The 22,697-nt window shown below is 40.6% G+C and overlaps 1 protein-coding gene across 1 annotated transcript; it reads right to left on the minus strand.

Moving 5' to 3' along the window:
* Nucleotides 1–7,767: 7,767 nt before the first annotated feature.
* On the minus strand, nucleotides 7,768–21,477 carry LOC125768039 (uncharacterized protein K02A2.6-like). Its single transcript, XM_049435165.1, has 2 exons — nucleotides 18,264–21,477; nucleotides 7,768–9,404 (listed from the first exon to the last, which is right to left on the minus strand). Exon 2 carries the CDS (start codon nucleotides 8,905–8,907, stop codon nucleotides 7,768–7,770), a length of 1,140 nt encoding a protein of 379 aa, XP_049291122.1. The 5' UTR covers nucleotides 8,908–9,404; nucleotides 18,264–21,477.
* Nucleotides 21,478–22,697: the final 1,220 nt, after the last annotated feature.

The following is a 22,697-nucleotide window of genomic DNA, read 5'->3' on the forward strand; positions in this document are numbered from 1 at the left end:
AATTTTTCACCTGATCTATGCTCAACATCAAAATCAAAATCCTGTAAAATCATTCATCATAGGATTGTATCGTAGGATGCTTGATGTGTAGTTCGCAAGACATCGTTGTTGAAGACTTCTTGGTATCACAACTCTCTTCCCAAACAAGATGCATCCCTCGATCTCGGAAAAACTTTCCTGTCTGGCTTGAAAACGAGCAAATTCGCCACTGAAGAAACTGTTCTGAGTTCACCATTCTCCGAGATACTAAAGTATTTTCGTTAGTGTTGTAACCGTCATTATTTCTTGCGCAACATCTTTAAAATTTATTGGGTATTCAGACAATGCAATTATGCCCAATGCACTAATGTTATTTTTCAGATTGATGCGGGCAATAGTGTAGTCCTCGTTTTGCTTGGCATGCTGCTTTATTAAACGCAAGAGAATATCAACGTTCCCGAATTTTTCGGTGGAAATATACACAAGAACAACATCATATAGGTTACGTTGTTCAATATTATCAATATCAGCATTGCGTGTTACCTTAAAAACACATTCACAGCCATTTACCCTTTTGACACAAAGCAGGACAATGACTCATCCTTACGGAGCACCTTTTCCGAATTGAAACGTTTTCCATCATCAACCGACATGGAAATTGGGCACGGGTCGATGATGCTCAATTACACCAAGGCTGTAAAAACACTTGAGCTGCAACGGAATGAGTTGTATGTTGATGGTAAACCCTTGTTTTGGAAAATGCGAAAAGACAGCAAGTAAAAAAAAGCAAATCCACAAAATACCATACAACCCACACACGTTTTAATTTTTCGGAAGTGTTGCATATACCGGAAGACATGCAGAAACGTGAACCAGATAAGAGACGGTGGTGGAAGCCTTTACTACCTAAAGTAATTTATTGTGCATAAATTATGGCCACACTGCATCAGCACTAGACTCCGTTGAGATGCATAATGAATGTATGCATTTCCACTTACTCTGCGCGCGCCTTTTGTGAGAAGTGAGTTTTTCTCACCTTACGCATCTTATTCACAAATCAATCTGGTAAAAAACGACAGTCAGCTAAAGAACAAATACGGTCAAGCTATGGAACTAATCCGTACCATCATGCTGGGGTGGCCAGTAGGCCATAATCTCGTCTTCATCATCCAACTCGAGGGATGCCGCGGTGTCATTTTCTTCTATTAGAAGTCCATCGAACTCAAACAACGCTACCAACGCCCACCAGACCCAAACGATCGCAATACGCCTTCATTAGCCTGTGGAGTGGTGTGCGCTTTTTGAGCATAAAACGTACAACCGTGTTATCGTGTCCCAAAACATACAGCGAGATAAGCTCTTCCTGCATTTTTTCACATACACAGCTTTATATTCGTGCTAAGCGTATTTCGTCTAAGATCGAATGAACCTTTCACTTCGGTTTGCTTGCTTGAACTAAAGATGTATAACATAAATCAAAGTAGTCAGTTGTCGATTTGTAGTTAACCTTCACTTGAAGTTAGTTTATTGAATGAATCCTCATTGAGGTGATGTGCAGTATATACATAGTTTCCTCAGATGTGTTTTCAAAGAGTACTATTAGTGATGGGAAATCACTGGGAAATCAAAGCCGGCTCCTACCGGCTCCGAAAAAATTTGGAGCCAGCTCCACACTCACGGCTCCGGACCCAGGGATTTGAATATAGCAATGGCGTTCGCCTGTACTCGGTCGTTTACGACAACCTGGATTTTATTTGTGCGGACCCGAAGTACGTCGGTCACTGCCGAATACTTACTATGCAAGGACTTTGTTATTCCTAACAAGTCCATTTTTTTTACTGGGCATCATGAATCCCCAATATATTCACCCCGATGCGAGATGCGGCTCCCCTGCCCACTATCCGAGGACGTCAGGAAACTAGACACAACAGATTGGATCCTCTTGGATCTCCGACATTCTTCTTTGTTGGCAACCGGGGTGATCCCGTCATTGGAGGAAGTCATTTCGACTATCATCCCGGCCACCCTGGCCAAAGAGATCGGAAAAGAAGATTCTTTATTATTGTTATCTTTTTTTCTAAAACGAAAATTTTATGGTAAACAAAAACAAAAAACTGACTAACTATTCGACTTACATACAAGTAAGCGAGACAGAGCAGTACGGACAACACAGGAGAGGGATAACACGAAGCATAGCAAGATGCTACACAAGTAACTGGTACGCTACACTCGTAAGCACTATTAAACTTTACACACTACTATTCGGCGCACAACACTACTACTGTTTGCCATCAATAACACCTTGACACTGGCAGACAACGACCAATCGGCCTTCGGAATCTGATAACGATTTGTTATAGAGCGTGTAAAACATACATCCTCTCCGAACGACGGAGACAGAATGATCAAATCAGATATATTATCATTTGTTTTGTCGCTTGGTCGAACAAAAACTTCTGAAGGTAATCGGAGACTCTGACCGTCGACCATTTCTGCTGGCGAACCTGATCTCATTTTTATAAGAGAGACGAATGCCGAGAAGGGGTAACCGAACTGTCCATCGTGTTGAGTCATCGCTAGCTCTTGAGGCTCCTTTAGCAGGCGGCAAAAACGTCCCACCATACCGTTTGCTTGTGGATGCTATGCAGTGGTTGCGATAAGGTATGTACCCATTAGTTTGATCAATTCCTCAGACAAACTTGAGGTGAATTATCTTGTAATTCTTAGAATAACCAAGCCTGCACACATACTGTTCCACGAACGTCTTGGCAACAGTAGCCGCTGAAATATTAGTTACAAGATTGTCGAGACCGCTGGCCAGCAAATCCAGTGGTGCCGGACTTTTGTAGAGCGAGCGAACACTGCTTACGGGAGCTGGGCCCTTTCTTTCAATTATTAAAAGACAAAATGATTTGCCCTTGGTTTTAGAGAGAAGAAAGAGAGCATTTATTCATTTTTTTCCTAGCACCGCCGTTCGCCCACGACGTGCTGTTTTAGCGATTTTTACAATTTTTATCCCTACTCGTCCTAGATTAAGAGAGTGCGTGATCATTCGATTATCTTTCAGCGCCTGAGATCGCAGCGACTAAGCTTGCAGCGACTACGCTTGCAGCATCTCTCGCTCTCGCGGCGTCGGGTCTGAAGCGTAAGGGAGCATTCTACTCATCATGCGTTGGCGGTTATTATTATGAAAAATTTATTTTTTAATTTATTATTTTTTATTATTCTTTTTTAATAAGATAACACTATGATCATCTAGTGAAACGATCCGCTACTGTTAATATGTCCTATGTTTGTCGGAGGCATCGGTGGTTTTCACAAAACGGTCCGCAGCTTCATAAATCTAACTTGTTTTCTTATTCACTAAACGTACTTAAAATTGAAAACGCATGCAGCCACCTGTAGCCACCAGAGAGTTCGCAGGAGAGTGAATACCCGCCCCGGCTAAAGGCCGGTTTGCACACGACGGAGGGGTTTTACGTACATCGCGTCTTCATAACTTGCTAGAAAATAATAGATTACAAATCCCAGAAGCAGAAATGCTACGAGGTTCTACTTTCCTTATGAGAATCCCGTATATGTTACTGGGAGACAAAGCGTTTGCATTCACCAACTATTGCATTCGCCCGTTTGGTGGAATAACAGACCGCGGACCCGTCGAACGCATTTTTAACGAATGCCATTATTCGAAAGCACGCCGAACAGTTGAAATGGTGTTTGGAATTTTGACTGCGAGGTTTCGATTGCTGAGAAAGCCGATAGAGTTAAACCCTCAAACTGCCAGCAAAGTTGTACTCACATGCGTGTACCTGCATAACTATATTCGAAGGGACGTGTCAGGCCAAGCAGCAAGGGAAATGGAGCATGTACCGAGCGAGCTTATTGAGTTGCGCGGGATAAAACATCGCACAACCAACGAGTTGATGCAAATTCGTTTGCATTTGGCAAATAAATTTGCTGATGGCACAATATAAAAAGTAACGTTGTAGTTCACAATTCTTTATTTAATCCAATTTGTAATCCGGTATTAAAAGAAATTGCAAATTTCATGAAAAAAAGAAAGAAAAAATACTTGTAGTTAAACTAAATGCTGACTTAATTTAGACTTATAACTAACGTACAAACTAACTTATTTCTAATTTCGTGGATCGTATCCATTCTTCTCACGAATCTCGCGGCATTCTCCTCCGCAAGCTTGCTCTGAATTCTTCCCAGCATAGCTTCCTGCCGTATCGGCGACCAATCCCGCATGCTGGCGTAGAAAGGAGCCAAACGGTTTTCTGACCCCGCCGATCTCAACTCCAGCGTAGCCTGTGCGACATTCCTAAGCGCCGCCAACACTTCCTGGTTGTAATGTAAATTGGTTTTATTTCTCTACGTCTATTTCCACGGAAACGTTTTTAGCTGCGGATACTCCACAGCGGACCCTTCCTCCTTGGGCAGATCTGGAACGGAATTTTGTTCTTCAGGGTGGAATTTTTTCTTGTGCCGGTCCAGCCCGGTTGAGTACACGAATTTGCGCTTGCAGTAATCGCAACTAATTTTTTTCGCTTCTACGTTTTTGCATTCTTACTGTTCTGGCTGTTGCAGAACATTTTGCCATTGTTGAGTATTTTGCGCGAGAGTTTGTGTCAAGACATCAATTTCATTTTTTTTCTTCTTTTCAACCATCGTGCACTGCCGGTTTGCTAGCGAAATCATATATGAAGAATGGTTTGAAAAAAAAAAACGGTCGGAAATATGAATTTGTAGTTTATGCGTACTACTTGACGATTTTTTATTTGCGTATTCTTTCAACACGGGTTACACAAAAACAAGGGAAAATTCACAAAGCCTCTTCGCACGTCTTACTCGCTTGCTGGGCCATACTCTACTCTATTTTGTGCTGTCACTTTGCTTTCCAGTACTGTGACAGATTAACAATATATAAACAACGATAGCGCGGATGACACCACTGTACAGTGCTGCTACAAATCCTTAGAATTTAAATGATTTCTTACCTTTATGTTTTGTGGCGTTACAAATTACAAGTACGCTTTTCTGTGACTAAGCACGCTGGGCTTTGCAGACACGACTGACACTTGTGACTCGTACGCTACGAATGATTTTGGACTGGCCAAGTTTAGTGTCAGCAAAGCACCGGGGGAAAAAAGCTATGGTCACTACGATTGTCAGGTTGCCATAGACACGTGTTGAGTCTGTTCTCGCGCCTCGCTTTACCTGGTTTGATTGTTGTTTAGAAAGAGCGAGAAAGCCTGAAAGTTGATTTGGCTAGTTGGTATTTGGTACCTGTTTCGATATGAAGCATCAATCGTTTACAATTTAAAGTTGAATAATTTAAAATATCTGTTCAACACAAGACAAACAGGCACCGGCATATGAAAAGGAAGACTCGGTTGGGAACCACTGTACGCCTACTACGATTGTTTGGTTTCTATTGATTCTGCAAATACACATAGAGAGTCATTTCTTGCCGCGACATTTCTCGTCAATATTGGATGAAATGAGATGAAAAGTCCATATATAGACAGCATCGAAACGTCATTTCCACAGAAACACATAGAATTATATCATCACAGTAGCCACAGAAATGTCTCGCCGAGCGATTTGCTTTGTTTGCAGAATTGAGCTACTTTTGAGAAATGTGGCGGCGAGAAATGTCTCTCTACGTCTATTTGCACGGTAAGATGAATTTTGCACCCTGCATTGCTTCTTGTTTCACACTCCCTCACCCATACATTGCACACAAACAGTGCCCCGTGCAATCCTCTTGATTGTACTTTGTCAAAACTGTTTTTTTTTGACAATTTTGTTGCAAAACAAAATATGCTGTGAATATGTATGTCGCTGTATCACATAGTAAGGGCCAGTAAACCAGAACCTAAATTTGCGACGAAACAATAGCCGGGATCGCGAAAGAAAGTCGTTAAAATGTAAAGGAGCGTCCAGATTACAGGCGTAATATATGCTCGACTGGCATTGGAGCATAACATCTGCTGTCAAATTGCCCTTTCGCAACAATGCATGTGCCGTAACAAGAGTGGACGCAAATCTTCTCGCTCTAGCGTAACATGTTCTTAATTTATTGATAAATTGTGGTTTTTCCAATTACAGACCACGTAAAAACCATTCAATTAGATGCTTCAAACGATTTCCTTTGTTTAAATATTTGTTTCGTTGCTCAACTGCTCGAATACGCTAAATTCGAGCGTATGTTATGTTACGCCAGATGACGAACCCAGAATTTCTGGGTTTCAAATTTGTTGTGTCATACAAGTTATACGTAACAATGTTTTGTTACGTATAACTGTATTGTTCTACAATGTGGACGCTCCTTAACAGTCGTTAGAATTAAACCAAAGTCGTTAAAAACTGCATGCCATTTGTATCGCGAACAGATGAATTGATAGTCGTTAAATGTGAAGCGATCAAAGTCTGTAGAGTAATGAGGTCTCGTAATAGAGGGGTTTTGGCAGCTCTTGGAATAACAATGAAAAATAAAAATGACAGATAGGTGTCCGAAGCTCCTACACGATGTTGTGTAGTTGTATGTGTACGGTTGTTTTGGAGGCTGCTTCAGCTGCTCGTGTAAACATGATTTTGTTTCAAGATATCCTACGATTAATTGTTGTAGATTTTATTTTCAAACGAAATCTTTTAATAGTGAGATTATCGTGTAATACAATGCGCAATGGAAATTTATGGAATAGTACATGTATTCCTCGACTTTAGCCCTTTTAACTGCTAAAATAACAGGTGGATCACTTACCTATGTGGCACACTGTCCCCAACTTCCACTATGTGTTATTTTATTTGTCAACAACGTGAGTGCGCATGTCACAAACTGCGTACAACAAAGTGAATATGAATATTTTACCACTCTTCATGGCAGACGAGACTGCTGATGCGCAAGTAGGATCCGCATGGATCCTACAAGCATGAAATATGCGTGCGAAAAATCCTGTACGCTCATCCTGTTGCGCCGAATTTTTCGGAAATAGTTGCTCCAAATCACTTGTCGGAAAAGGCGACGATATAGAGGCGCAGATGGGGACATATTCCATGCTGCAGAAAGGCTATGAAAGTCACCTCTTTAGACACCATGGTTTGCAGTTTGACTACAGCTAGCCCGGTGCATGGGGCAGTCAATCGACAGGACCGGGTATCAAATCCCAGCTGGACCAGTCCTTCCGTAACATGGACTAACTATACGGCTACGTTGTAAAGTAAGTTCAGTAAGAGAGAAATGGTCGGCATGACCTCTAAGGAGTCGTTAGGCCGATAGATGATTATACGCATAATTTTTAAGTTGATATGTAACTGTAATTATAATTACATACGTGATTCTAATTATATATGTAAGATTGAGAATAATTTCGTGTTTATTTCGAGAGTTCCTTTTATACCTATCCTTTTACCTTTACCTACACTCCTACCGTCGGCTACACCAATACAATTATATTTCTATAAGAAGTGGCTACCACTTTCTCTTTCGCACCAATTTCTCTTTCGCTCCTCAAGCTCGACTCTTTCGATCTACCACCGTTCTTACACTCGGCCATTCCGGACATACCCTTGCCCCCAAGGGAAGGATTAGTTTTCTTCGTCAGATAAATCCAAATCTATATTTGTCGCATATGACCATAATTTCAAGTTATCTGTACTAGCGGTAGTAATGTTTGGACCCTCGCAATTGGCCGCTTTTTGGACCTGATAACCGTCATTTCTGTTTTTACTTACTATTTCGTAAGGTCTTAAATACGAATTAGCTTTCTGTCAGTAATGACTTCAGTTCGTTTTATAGAGATCTCCTACTTTGTATCCAACGGCTACTTTGCGTGATTTGTCATAGTTCTTTTTGTGCATTATTTGAGCTTTCTCAATTTCGTTCCTAACCTTTTCTCTCATTAATGATCTTCCGTTTTCAAAGAATTCGTACATTTCTGCATCAATTATTTTCCGTAAATAATCTGCATCGCCATTACGCATTGTAACGCCAAACATCGTATGAAATGGAGTCTGTTTTGTAGTAGCATGCCAATGAGAGTTTAACGCACGTTGAACTAGTCCTACCGATTTGTACCATTTAGAAGGTTCTTTGGAACTTAGTTTTGCTAATGTGGACAACACGACCCTGTTAACCCTTTCGGCTTGTCCTTTTCCTCTTGGAACACCGGTGGTGTTTACAACATGTTCTATTTGCCTATTTTTTACATAATCTGCAAAACTGTTAGAAGTGAAAGCTGTTCCTCGATCTGTTATAATCCTCTGTGGGTCTCCAAAAATCTCAGACCAACTTTGCAGCTTCGCTATCACTTCTTCCGCATCCGTAGATTTTGTGGGGTAAAGCCAAACAAATTTAGAAAAGGCATCTACGACCGTTAAGATTTGCTTGTATTGTTTAATGGTAATATCCATTGGTCCAATGTGATCTAAGTGAATAGTTTGCAAAGGACTATTTCCTTTATCAATGGGATTTAGAAACCCTTCCTTTTTCCCTAGCTTATTATTATGCATAATGTATCTCACAAAACTATCAATTACTTGTTTGACCTTTTGATCTACGTGTGGTATGAAATATTGTTGATTTATACTATGCACAGTTTTTGCACACGCAAAATGACCCATATTATGCGCATCTAGTATAATTTTTTTCTCCATATTTTTAGGGATAACCAACAAATCATTTCCATCAACCGTATTGTAAAGAATATCACCTTTCATTTTGTAAGAACCGTATGGTTTTTCTTTTAACACTTCGATAATGGCTATAAGCGTCTCGTCATTAACCTGATGTTTTTTCATTCGTGCCGTAACCTCGGAAATTATCATTACGTTTTGTTCTGGGTATCTACTCAGACAACCTACATGACGCAATTTTTCACCTGATCTATGCTCAACATCAAAATCAAAATCCTGTAAAATCATTCATCATAGGATTGTATCATAGGATGCTTGATGTGTAGTTCGCAAGACATCGTTGTTGAAGACTTCTTGGTATCATAACTCTCTTCCCAAACAAGATGCATCCCTCGATCTCGGAAAAACTTTCCTGTCTGGCTTAAAAACGAGCAAATTCGCCACTGAAGAAACTGTTCTGAGTTCACCATTCTCCGAGATACTAAAGTATTTTCGTTAGTGTTGTAACCGTCATTATTTCTTGCGCAACATCTTTAAAATTTATTGGGTATTCAGACAATGCATTTATGGCCAATGCACTAATGTTATTTTTCAGATTGATGCGGGCAATAGTGTAGTCCTCGTTTTGCTTGGCATGCTGCTTTATTAAACGCAAGAGAATATCAGCGTTCCCGAATTTTTCGGTGGAAATATACACAAGAACAACATCATATAGGTTACGTTGTTCAATATTATCAATATCAGCATTGCGTGTTACCTTAAAAACACATTCACAGCCATTTACCCTTTTGACACAAAGCAGGACAATGACTCATCCTTACGGAGCACCTTTTCCGAATTGAAACGTTTTCCATCATCAACCGACATGGAAATTGGGCACGGGTCGATGATGCTCAATTACACCAAGGCTGTAAAAACACTTGAGCTGCAACGGAATGAGTTGTATGTTGATGGTAAACCCTTGTTTTGGAAAATGCGAAAAGACAGCAAGTAAAAAAAAGCAAATCCACAAAATACCATACAACCCACACACGTTTTAATTTTTCGGAAGTGTTGCATATACCGGAAGACATGCAGAAACGTGAACCAGATAAGAGACGGTGGTGGAAGCCTTTACTACCTAAAGTAATTTATTGTGCATAAATTATGGCCACACTGCATCAGCACTAGACTCCGTTGAGATGCATAATGAATGTATGCATTTCCACTTACTCTGCGCGCGCCTTTTGTGAGAAGTGAGTTTTTCTCACCTTACGCATCTTATTCACAAATCAATCTGGTAAAAAACGACAGTCAGCTAAAGAACAAATACGGTCAAGCTATGGAACTAATCCGTACCATCATGCTGGGGTGGCCAGTAGGCCATAATCTCGTCTTCATCATCCAACTCGAGGGATGCCGCGGTGTCATTTTCTTCTATTAGAAGTCCATCGAACTCAAACAACGCTACCAACGCCCACCAGACCCAAACGATCGCAATACGCCTTCATTAGCCTGTGGAGTGGTGTGCGCTTTTTGAGCATAAAACGTACAACCGTGTTATCGTGTCCCAAAACATACAGCGAGATAAGCTCTTCCTGCATTTTTTCACATACACAGCTTTATATTCGTGCTAAGCGTATTTCGTCTAAGATCGAATGAACCTTTCACTTCGGTTTGCTTGCTTGAACTAAAGATGTATAACATAAATCAAATTGTCAGTTGTCGATATGTAGTTAACCTTCACTTGAAGATAGTTTATTGAATGAATCCTCATTGAGGTGATGTGCAGTATATACATAGTTTCCTCAGATGTGTTTTCAAAGAGTACTATTAGTGATGGGAAATCACTGGGAAATCAAAGCCGGCTCCTACCGGCTCCGAAAAAATTTGGAGCCAGCTCCACACTCACGGCTACGGACCTACGGATTTGAATATAGCAATGGCGTTATCCTGTACTCGGTCGTTTACGACAACCTGGATTTTATTTGTGCGGACCTGAAGTACGTCCGTCACTGCCGAATACTTACTATGCAAGGACTTTGTTATTCCTAACAAGTCCATTTTTTTTACTGGGCATCATGAATCCCCAATATATTCATCCCGATGCGAGATGCGGCTCCCCTGCCCACTATCCGAGGACGTCAGGAAACTAGACACAACAGATTGGATCCTCTTGGATCTCCGACATTCTTCTTTGTTGGCAACCGGGGTGATCCCGTCATTGGAGGAAGTCATTTCGACTATCATCCCGGCCACCCTGGCCAAAGAGATCGGAAAAGAAGATTCTTTATTATTTTTATCTTTTTTACTAAAACGAAAATTTTATGGTAAACAAAAACAAAAAACTGACTAACTATTCGACTTACATACAAGTAAGCGAGACAGAGCAGTACGGACAACACAGGAGAGGGATAACACGAAGCATAGCAAGATGCTACACAAGTAACTGGTACGCTACACTCGTAAGCACTATTAAACTTTACACACTACTATTCGGCGCACAACACTACTACTGTTTGCCATCAATAACACCTTGACACTGGCAGACAACGACCAATCGGCCTTCGGAATCTGATAACGATTTGTTATAGAGCGTGTAAAACATGCATCCTCTCCGAACGACGGAGACAGAATGATCAAATCAGATATATTATCATTTGTTTTGTCGCTTGGTCGAACAAAAACTTCTGAAGGTAATCGGAGACTCTGACCGTCGACCATTTCTGCTGGCGAACCTGATCTCATTTTTATAAGAGAGACGAATGCCGAGAAGGGGTAACCGAACTGTCCATCGTGTTGAGTCACCGCTAGCTCTTGAGGCTCCTTTAGCAGGCGGCAAAAACGTCCCACCATACCGTTTGCTTGTGGATGCTATGCAGTGGTTGCGATAAGGTATGTACCCATTAGTTTGATCAATTCCTCAGACAAACTTGAGGTGAATTATCTTGTAATTCTTAGAATAACCAAGCCTGCACACATACTGTTCCACGAACGTCTTGGCAACAGTAGCCGCTGAAATATTAGTTACAAGATTGTCGAGACCGCTGGCCAGCAAATCCAGTGGTGCCGGACTTTTGTAGAGCGAGCGAACACTGCTTACGGGAGCTGGGCCCTTTCTTTCAATTATTAAAAGACAAAATGATTTGCCCTTGGTTTTAGAGAGAAGAAAGAGAGCATTTATTCATTTTTTTCCTTGCACCGCCGTTCGCCCACGACGTGCTGTTTTAGCGATTTTTACAATTTTTATCCCTACTCGTCCTAGATTAAGAGAGTGCGTGATCATTCGATTATCTTTCAGCGCCTGAGATCGCAGCGACTAAGCTTGCAGCGACTACGCTTGCAGCATCTCTCGCTCTCGCGGCGTCGGGTCTGAAGCGTAAGGGAGCATTCTACTCATCATGCGTTGGCGGTTATTATTATGAAAAATTTATTTTTTAATTTATTATTTTTTATTATTCTTTTTTAATAAGATAACACTATGATCATCTAGTGAAACGATCCGCTACTGTTAATATGTCCTATGTTTGTCGGAGGCATCGGTGGTTTTCACAAAACGGTCCGCAGCTTCATAAATCTAACTTGTTTTCTTATTCACTAAACGTACTTAAAATTGAAAACGCATGCAGCCACCTGTAGCCACCAGAGAGTTCGCAGGAGAGTGAATACCCGCCCCGGCTAAAGGCCGGTTTGCACACGACGGAGGGGTTTTACGTACATCGCGTCTTCATAACTTGCTAGAAAATAATAGATTACAAATCCCAGAAGCAGAAATGCTACGAGGTTCTACTTTCCTTATGAGAATCCCGTATATGTTACTGGGAGACAAAGCGTTTGCATTCACCAACTATTGCATTCGCCCGTTTGGTGGAATAACAGACCGCGGACCCGTCGAACGCATTTTTAACGAATGCCATTATTCGAAAGCACGCCGAACAGTTGAAATGGTGTTTGGAATTTTGACTGCGAGGTTTCGATTGCTGAGAAAGCCGATAGAGTTAAACCCTCAAACTGCCAGCAAAGTTGTACTCACATGCGTGTACCTGCATAACTATATTCGAAGGGACGTGTCAGGCCAAGCAGCAAGGGAAATGGAGCATGTACCGAGCGAGCTTATTGAGTTGCGCGGGATAAAACATCGCACAACCAACGAGTTGATGCAAATTCGTTTGCATTTGGCAAATAAATTTGCTGATGGCACAATATAAAAAGTAACGTTGTAGTTCACAATTCTTTATTTAATCCAATTTGTAATCCGGTATTAAAAGAAATTGCAAATTTCATGAAAAAAAGAAAGAAAAAATACTTGTAGTTAAACTAAATGCTGACTTAATTTAGACTTATAACTAACGTACAAACTAACTTATTTCTAATTTCGTGGATCGTATCCATTCTTCTCACGAATCTCGCGGCATTCTCCTCCGCAAGCTTGCTCTGAATTCTTCCCAGCATAGCTTCCTGCCGTATCGGCGACCAATCCCGCATGCTGGCGTAGAAAGGAGCCAAACGGTTTTCTGACCCCGCCGATCTCAACTCCAGCGTAGCCTGTGCGACATTCCTAAGCGCCGCCAACACTTCCTGGTTGTAATGTAAATTGGTTTTATTTCTCTACGTCTATTTCCACGGAAACGTTTTTAGCTGCGGATACTCCACAGCGGACCCTTCCTCCTTGGGCAGATCTGGAACGGAATTTTGTTCTTCAGGGTGGAATTTTTTCTTGTGCCGGTCCAGCCCGGTTGAGTACACGAATTTGCGCTTGCAGTAATCGCAACTAATTTTTTTCGCTTCTACGTTTTTGCATTCTTACTGTTCTGGCTGTTGCAGAACATTTTGCCATTGTTGAGTATTTTGCGCGAGAGTTTGTGTCAAGACATCAATTTCATTTTTTTTCTTCTTTTCAACCATCGTGCACTGCCGGTTTGCTAGCGAAATCATATATGAAGAATGGTTTGAAAAAAAAAACGGTCGGAAATATGAATTTGTAGTTTATGCGTACTACTTGACGATTTTTTATTTGCGTATTCTTTCAACACGGGTTACACAAAAACAAGGGAAAATTCACAAAGCCTCTTCGCACGTCTTACTCGCTTGCTGGGCCATACTCTACTCTATTTTGTGCTGTCACTTTGCTTTCCAGTACTGTGACAGATTAACAATATATAAACAACGATAGCGCGGATGACACCACTGTACAGTGCTGCTACAAATCCTTAGAATTTAAATGATTTCTTACCTTTATGTTTTGTGGCGTTACAAATTACAAGTACGCTTTTCTGTGACTAAGCACGCTGGGCTTTGCAGACACGACTGACACTTGTGACTCGTACGCTACGAATGATTTTGGACTGGCCAAGTTTAGTGTCAGCAAAGCACCGGGGGAAAAAAGCTATGGTCACTACGATTGTCAGGTTGCCATAGACACGTGTTGAGTCTGTTCTCGCGCCTCGCTTTACCTGGTTTGATTGTTGTTTAGAAAGAGCGAGAAAGCCTGAAAGTTGATTTGGCTAGTTGGTATTTGGTACCTGTTTCGATATGAAGCATCAATCGTTTACAATTTAAAGTTGAATAATTTAAAATATCTGTTCAACACAAGACAAACAGGCACCGGCATATGAAAAGGAAGACTCGGTTGGGAACCACTGTACGCCTACTACGATTGTTTGGTTTCTATTGATTCTGCAAATACACATAGAGAGTCATTTCTCGCCGCGACATTTCTCGTCAATATTGGATGAAATGAGATGAAAAGTCCATATATAGACAGCATCGAAACGTCATTTCCACAGAAACACATAGAATTATATCATCACAGTAGCCACAGAAATGTCTCGCCGAGCGATTTGCTTTGTTTGCAGAATTGAGCTACTTTTGAGAAATGTGGCGGCGAGAAATGTCTCTCTACGTCTATTTGCACGGTAAGATGAATTTTGCACCCTGCATTGCTTCTTGTTTCACACTCCCTCACCCATACATTGCACACAAACAGTGCCCCGTGCAATCCTCTTGATTGTACTTTGTCAAAACTGTTTTTTTTTGACAATTTTGTTGCAAAACAAAATATGCTGTGAATATGTATGTCGCTGTATCACATAGTAAGGGCCAGTAAACCAGAACCTAAATTTGCGACGAAACAATAGCCGGGATCGCGAAAGAAAGTCGTTAAAATGTAAAGGAGCGTCCAGATTACAGGCGTAATATATGCTCGACTGGCATTGGAGCATAACATCTGCTGTCAAATTGCCCTTTCGCAACAATGCATGTGCCGTAACAAGAGTGGACGCAAATCTTCTCGCTCTAGCGTAACATGTTCTTAATTTATTGATAAATTGTGGTTTTTCCAATTACAGACCACGTAAAAACCATTCAATTAGATGCTTCAAACGATTTCCTTTGTTTAAATATTTGTTTCGTTGCTCAACTGCTCGAATACGCTAAATTCGAGCGTATGTTATGTTACGCCAGATGACGAACCCAGAATTTCTGGGTTTCAAATTTGTTGTGTCATACAAGTTATACGTAACAATGTTTTGTTACGTATAACTGTATTGTTCTACAATGTGGACGCTCCTTAACAGTCGTTAGAATTAAACCAAAGTCGTTAAAAACTGCATGCCATTTGTATCGCGAACAGATGAATTGATAGTCGTTAAATGTGAAGCGATCAAAGTCTGTAGAGTAATGAGGTCTCGTAATAGAGGGGTTTTGGCAGCTCTTGGAATAACAATGAAAAATAAAAATGACAGATAGGTGTCCGAAGCTCCTACACGATGTTGTGTAGTTGTATGTGTACGGTTGTTTTGGAGGCTGCTTCAGCTGCTCGTGTAAACATGATTTTGTTTCAAGATATCCTACGATTAATTGTTGTAGATTTTATTTTCAAACGAAATCTTTTAATAGTGAGATTATCGTGTAATACAATGCGCAATGGAAATTTATGGAATAGTACATGTATTCCTCGACTTTAGCCCTTTTAACTGCTAAAATAACAGGTGGATCACTTACCTATGTGGCACACTGTCCCCAACTTCCACTATGTGTTATTTTATTTGTCAACAACGTGAGTGCGCATGTCACAAACTGCGTACAACAAAGTGAATATGAATATTTTACCACTCTTCATGGCAGACGAGACTGCTGATGCGCAAGTAGGATCCGCATGGATCCTACAAGCATGAAATATGCGTGCGAAAAATCCTGTACGCTCATCCTGTTGCGCCGAATTTTTCGGAAATAGTTGCTCCAAATCACTTGTCGGAAAAGGCGACGATATAGAGGCGCAGATGGGGACATATTCCATGCTGCAGAAAGGCTATGAAAGTCACCTCTTTAGACACCATGGTTTACTGGTTTGCAGTTTGACTACAGCTAGCCCGGTGCATGGGGCAGTCAATCGACAGGACCGGGTATCAAATCCCAGCTGGACCAGTCCTTCCGTAACATGGACTAACTATACGGCTACGTTGTAAAGTAAGTTCAGTAAGAGAGAAATGGTCGGCATGACCTCTAAGGAGTCGTTAGGCCGATAGATGATTATACGCATAATTTTTAAGTTGATATGTAACTGTAATTATAATTACATACGTGATTCTAATTATATATGTAAGATTGAGAATAATTTCGTGTTTATTTCGAGAGTTCCTTTTATACCTATCCTTTTACCTTTACCTACACTCCTACCGTCGGCTACACCAATACAATTATATTTCTATAAGAAGTGGCTACCACTTTCTCTTTCGCACCAATTTCTCTTTCGCTCCTCAAGCTCGACTCTTTCGATCTACCACCGTTCTTACACTCGGCCATTCCGGACATACCCTTGCCCCCAAGGGAAGGATTAGTTTTCTTCGTCAGATAAATCCAAATCTATATTTGTCGCATATGACCATAATTTCAAGTTATCTGTACTAGCGGTAGTAATGTTTGGACCCTCGCAATTGGCCGCTTTTTGGACCTGATAACCGTCATTTCTGTTTTTACTTACTATTTCGTAAGGTCTTAAATACGAATTAGCTTTCTGTCAGTAATGACTTCAGTTCGTTTTATAGAGATCTCCTACTTTGTATCCAACGGCTACTTTGCGTGATTTGTCATAGTTCTTTTTGTGCATTATTTGAGCTTTCTCAATTTCGTTCCTAACCTTTTCTCTCATTAATGATCTTCCGTTTTCAAAGAATTCGTACATTTCTGCATCAATTATTTTCCGTAAATAATCTGCATCGCCATTACGCATTGTAACGCCAAACATCGTATGAAATGGAGTCTGTTTTGTAGTAGCATGCCAATGAGAGTTTAACGCACATTGAACTAGTCCTACCGATTTGTACCATTTAGAAGGTTCTTTGGAACTTAGTTTTGCTAATGTGGACAACACGACCCTGTTAACCCTTTCGGCTTGTCCTTTTCCTCTTGGAACACCGGTGGTGTTTACAACATGTTCTATTTGCCTATTTTTTACATAATCTGCAAAACTGTTAGAAGTGAAAGCTGTTCCTCGATCTGTTATAATCCTCTGTGGGTCTCCAAAAATCTCAGACCAACTTTGCAGCTTCGCTATCACTTCTTCCGCATCCGTAGATTTTGTGGGGTAAAGCCAAACAAATTTAGAAAAGGCATCTACGACCGTTAAGATTTGCTTGTATTGTTTAATGGTAATATCCATTGGTCCAATGTGATCTAAGTGAATAGTTTGCAAAGGACTATTTCCTTTATCAATGGGATTTAGAAACCCTTCCTTTTTCCCTAGCTTATTATTATGCATAATGTATCTCACAAAACTATCAATTACTTGTTTGACCTTTTGATCTACGTGTGGTATGAAATATTGTTGATTTATACTATGCACAGTTTTTGCACACGCAAAATGACCCATATTATGCGCATCTAGTATAATTTTTTTCTCCATATTTTTAGGGATAACCAACAAATCATTTCCATCAATCGTATTGTAAAGAATATCACCTTTCATTTTGTAAGAACCGTATGGTTTTTCTTTTAACACTTCGATAATGGCTATAAGCGTCTCGTCATTAACCTGATGTTTTTTCATTCGTGCCGTAACCTCGGAAATTATCATTACGTTTTGTTCTGGGTATCTACTCAGACAACCTACATGACGCAATTTTTCACCTGATCTATGCTCAACATCAAAATCAAAATCCTGTAAAATCATTCATCATAGGATTGTATCGTAGGATGCTTGATGTGTAGTTCGCAAGACATCGTTGTTGAAGACTTCTTGGTATCACAACTCTCTTCCCAAACAAGATGCATCCCTCGATCTCGGAAAAACTTTCCTGTCTGGCTTGAAAACGAGCAAATTCGCCACTGAAGAAACTGTTCTGAGTTCACCATTCTCCGAGATACTAAAGTATTTTCGTTAGTGTTGTAACCGTCATTATTTCTTGCGCAACATCTTTAAAATTTATTGGGTATTCAGACAATGCAATTATGCCCAATGCACTAATGTTATTTTTCAGATTGATGCGGGCAATAGTGTAGTCCTCGTTTTGCTTGGCATGCTGCTTTATTAAACGCAAGAGAATATCAACGTTCCCGAATTTTTCGGTGGAAATATACACAAGAACAACATCATATAGGTTACGTTGTTCAATATTATCAATATCAGCATTGCGTGTTACCTTAAAAACACATTCACAGCCATTTACCCTTTTGACACAAAGCAGGACAATGACTCATCCTTACGGAGCACCTTTTCCGAATTGAAACGTTTTCCATCATCAACCGACATGGAAATTGGGCACGGGTCGATGATGCTCAATTACACCAAGGCTGTAAAAACACTTGAGCTGCAACGGAATGAGTTGTATGTTGATGGTAAACCCTTGTTTTGGAAAATGCGAAAAGACAGCAAGTAAAAAAAAGCAAATCCACAAAATACCATACAACCCACACACGTTTTAATTTTTCGGAAGTGTTGCATATACCGGAAGACATGCAGAAACGTGAACCAGATAAGAGACGGTGGTGGAAGCCTTTACTACCTAAAGTAATTTATTGTGCATAAATTATGGCCACACTGCATCAGCACTAGACTCCGTTGAGATGCATAATGAATGTATGCATTTCCACTTACTCTGCGCGCGCCTTTTGTGAGAAGTGAGTTTTTCTCACCTTACGCATCTTATTCACAAATCAATCTGGTAAAAAACGACAGTCAGCTAAAGAACAAATACGGTCAAGCTATGGAACTAATCCGTACCATCATGCTGGGGTGGCCAGTAGGCCATAATCTCGTCTTCATCATCCAACTCGAGGGATGCCGCGGTGTCATTTTCTTCTATTAGAAGTCCATCGAACTCAAACAACGCTACCAACGCCCACCAGACCCAAACGATCGCAATACGCCTTCATTAGCCTGTGGAGTGGTGTGCGCTTTTTGAGCATAAAACGTACAACCGTGTTATCGTGTCCCAAAACATACAGCGAGATAAGCTCTTCCTGCATTTTTTCACATACACAGCTTTATATTCGTGCTAAGCGTATTTCGTCTAAGATCGAATGAACCTTTCACTTCGGTTTGCTTGCTTGAACTAAAGATGTATAACATAAATCAAAGTAGTCAGTTGTCGATTTGTAGTTAACCTTCACTTGAAGTTAGTTTATTGAATGAATCCTCATTGAGGTGATGTGCAGTATATACATAGTTTCCTCAGATGTGTTTTCAAAGAGTACTATTAGTGATGGGAAATCACTGGGAAATCAAAGCCGGCTCCTACCGGCTCCGAAAAAATTTGGAGCCAGCTCCACACTCACGGCTCCGGACCCAGGGATTTGAATATAGCAATGGCGTTCGCCTGTACTCGGTCGTTTACGACAACCTGGATTTTATTTGTGCGGACCCGAAGTACGTCGGTCACTGCCGAATACTTACTATGCAAGGACTTTGTTATTCCTAACAAGTCCATTTTTTTTACTGGGCATCATGAATCCCCAATATATTCACCCCGATGCGAGATGCGGCTCCCCTGCCCACTATCCGAGGACGTCAGGAAACTAGACACAACAGATTGGATCCTCTTGGATCTCCGACATTCTTCTTTGTTGGCAACCGGGGTGATCCCGTCATTGGAGGAAGTCATTTCGACTATCATCCCGGCCACCCTGGCCAAAGAGATCGGAAAAGAAGATTCTTTATTATTGTTATCTTTTTTTCTAAAACGAAAATTTTATGGTAAACAAAAACAAAAAACTGACTAACTATTCGACTTACATACAAGTAAGCGAGACAGAGCAGTACGGACAACACAGGAGAGGGATAACACGAAGCATAGCAAGATGCTACACAAGTAACTGGTACGCTACACTCGTAAGCACTATTAAACTTTACACACTACTATTCGGCGCACAACACTACTACTGTTTGCCATCAATAACACCTTGACACTGGCAGACAACGACCAATCGGCCTTCGGAATCTGATAACGATTTGTTATAGAGCGTGTAAAACATGCATCCTCTCCGAACGACGGAGACAGAATGATCAAATCAGATATATTATCATTTGTTTTGTCGCTTGGTCGAACAAAAACTTCTGAAGGTAATCGGAGACTCTGACCGTCGACCATTTCTGCTGGCGAACCTGATCTCATTTTTATAAGAGAGACGAATGCCGAGAAGGGGTAACCGAACTGTCCATCGTGTTGAGTCACCGCTAGCTCTTGAGGCTCCTTTAGCAGGCGGCAAAAACGTCCCACCATACCGTTTGCTTGTGGATGCTATGCAGTGGTTGCGATAAGGTATGTACCCATTAGTTTGATCAATTCCTCAGACAAACTTGAGGTGAATTATCTTGTAATTCTTAGAATAACCAAGCCTGCACACATACTGTTCCACGAACGTCTTGGCAACAGTAGCCGCTGAAATATTAGTTACAAGATTGTCGAGACCGCTGGCCAGCAAATCCAGTGGTGCCGGACTTTTGTAGAGCGAGCGAACACTGCTTACGGGAGCTGGGCCCTTTCTTTCAATTATTAAAAGACAAAATGATTTGCCCTTGGTTTTAGAGAGAAGAAAGAGAGCATTTATTCATTTTTTTCCTTGCACCGCCGTTCGCCCACGACGTGCTGTTTTAGCGATTTTTACAATTTTTATCCCTACTCGTCCTAGATTAAGAGAGTGCGTGATCATTCGATTATCTTTCAGCGCCTGAGATCGCAGCGACTAAGCTTGCAGCGACTACGCTTGCAGCATCTCTCGCTCTCGCGGCGTCGGGTCTGAAGCGTAAGGGAGCATTCTACTCATCATGCGTTGGCGGTTATTATTATGAAAAATTTATTTTTTAATTTATTATTTTTTATTATTCTTTTTTAATAAGATAACACTATGATCTTCTAGTGAAACGATCCGCTACTGTTAATAAGTATGTTTTGTCGGAGGCATCACTCGGTGGTTTTCACAAAACGGTCCGCAGCTTCATAAATCTAACTTGTTTTCTTATTCACTAAACGTACTTAAAATTGAAAACGCATTCAGGCAGAAGGACTAATAATAATAATCGCAAAATTCGGTTTATAAATTCAAAGTTTTATAATTGGCAAAGAAAAATTAAAACTCGTGATATTGCAGTAAGATATAAAATATGAAAAATGTGAAATAATAACCGTGGTAATAAAATTGTACGCTATGAAAATGTACTAACCAAACTGTATGTCGCTGACAGAATATGCACAAAAAAATTCAATTAATTAATTAATTAATTGTTTAATTAAGACTGGCGGAAGAATACCCCCTTAACACCTTGCCGAGTCCTTGCAAGGACTCGTGGACCGCAGTAGGGAGAGATGTGTAATCTGTCAGGACCAGTAGGAACGAGAACGTTATCCATCGCTAGCGCGGCATGTTATTGTCGCACGTCGACGCATTATAAGCTGCGGGGCCACGACAGTTGAGGATTCCCTCAGAACTCAAAACCTCAGGAACTCATGAGTGATTTTGAGGGATTTGCGTTTTGAGGAAAACCTGGCCGATCAACAAAAACCTCAAAAACTTTTTGAGACTTTTTTTGAGGAATCGTTTTGACAGTTCCGATGCCTCAGCCATTCAGAATGTAAACAAAACATATTTTTGTTTGCAGTTTTTTTCAATGAAAGTACACTTTTCTTGTGCCATTGTTAATGCAAATACCTACTGAAGAACTAAAATTAGCATTAATTATAATTTAACACCGTATTTGTGTGTTTATTTTTTTTGTTTTTTGCGACTGTAAATTGTTCATTTGTTGCACAGTGTGTAACACAATTTATGTATACGTTTTAATTTAAAATCTAAACTTTTTATGCGAAAGACTATCCTTGAATCTCGTTCTTTTGATTGATTAAATGTTTAAATACTTTCTTTTCCTTAAAACAACTTTTTATTGGCCATATTTTCCATTGAATTGATCAAAAAACACCTTTGAACAAAGATTACAATTACATGAAATACGTAGCATTTGTCAAACACTGTTTGTTGTCGCTGACGAAAAGAGAGGCAGCATGAGTGATTGTTTGTGTGACAGAATTTGAGGAAAACCTCAAACGGCCACGGCAACACTGTTCTTGAGACGCTTTTTGAGGGATTTGAGTGACTGAGGAAGTTTGAGGGAAAGTCTCAACTGTCGTGGCCCCGCAGCTATATATTTTTAATAAAACGCCTTTTTACTTCACTCAAAAATGTGTTATGTCGTTTTACGTGTTCGAGAAAGTGATTCGGCCAAAGGAGTAGCGTTGCTCACTAGAGGAGGCAATACGAGCAGGAATATTGCGCGCGAACCTTACACTGCACGTATTTAATTTCACAAAACAATGATTCATTAATCAAATATCCAATGAAAAACGCATAAACGCAAACGGAATTTCCGGAAACAAATTATAAATAATAAGGACCGGTTGTCGATTTATGATCACTGGGTACGTGGTTGATTCGAGAGCGCGTGGCTCCAAAAATGCGCTGGCGATAATTCTTTCTCATCATGTATCGCTTTAGGTACTTTTCAAAAGGGTTCCAGGCCAGGGTTCCGGGCGATAATAATCAATCGCGGTTCTTTATTGAACTGCCCAGTACACCTGGGCATTCCCGTTTCTGCTATGGTGGGTGTTTAT

This window comes from Anopheles funestus, chromosome X (genome assembly GCF_943734845.2).
Source record: "Anopheles funestus chromosome X, idAnoFuneDA-416_04, whole genome shotgun sequence".
Taxonomy (NCBI): Eukaryota; Metazoa; Arthropoda; class Insecta; order Diptera; family Culicidae; genus Anopheles; species Anopheles funestus.

What these genes read in the sequence shown, in the direction of transcription:
- LOC125768039 (XM_049435165.1), bottom strand. Translation starts at nt 8,907, where the DNA reads ATGATTTTACAGGATTTTGATTTTGATGTTGAGCATAGATCAGGTGAA.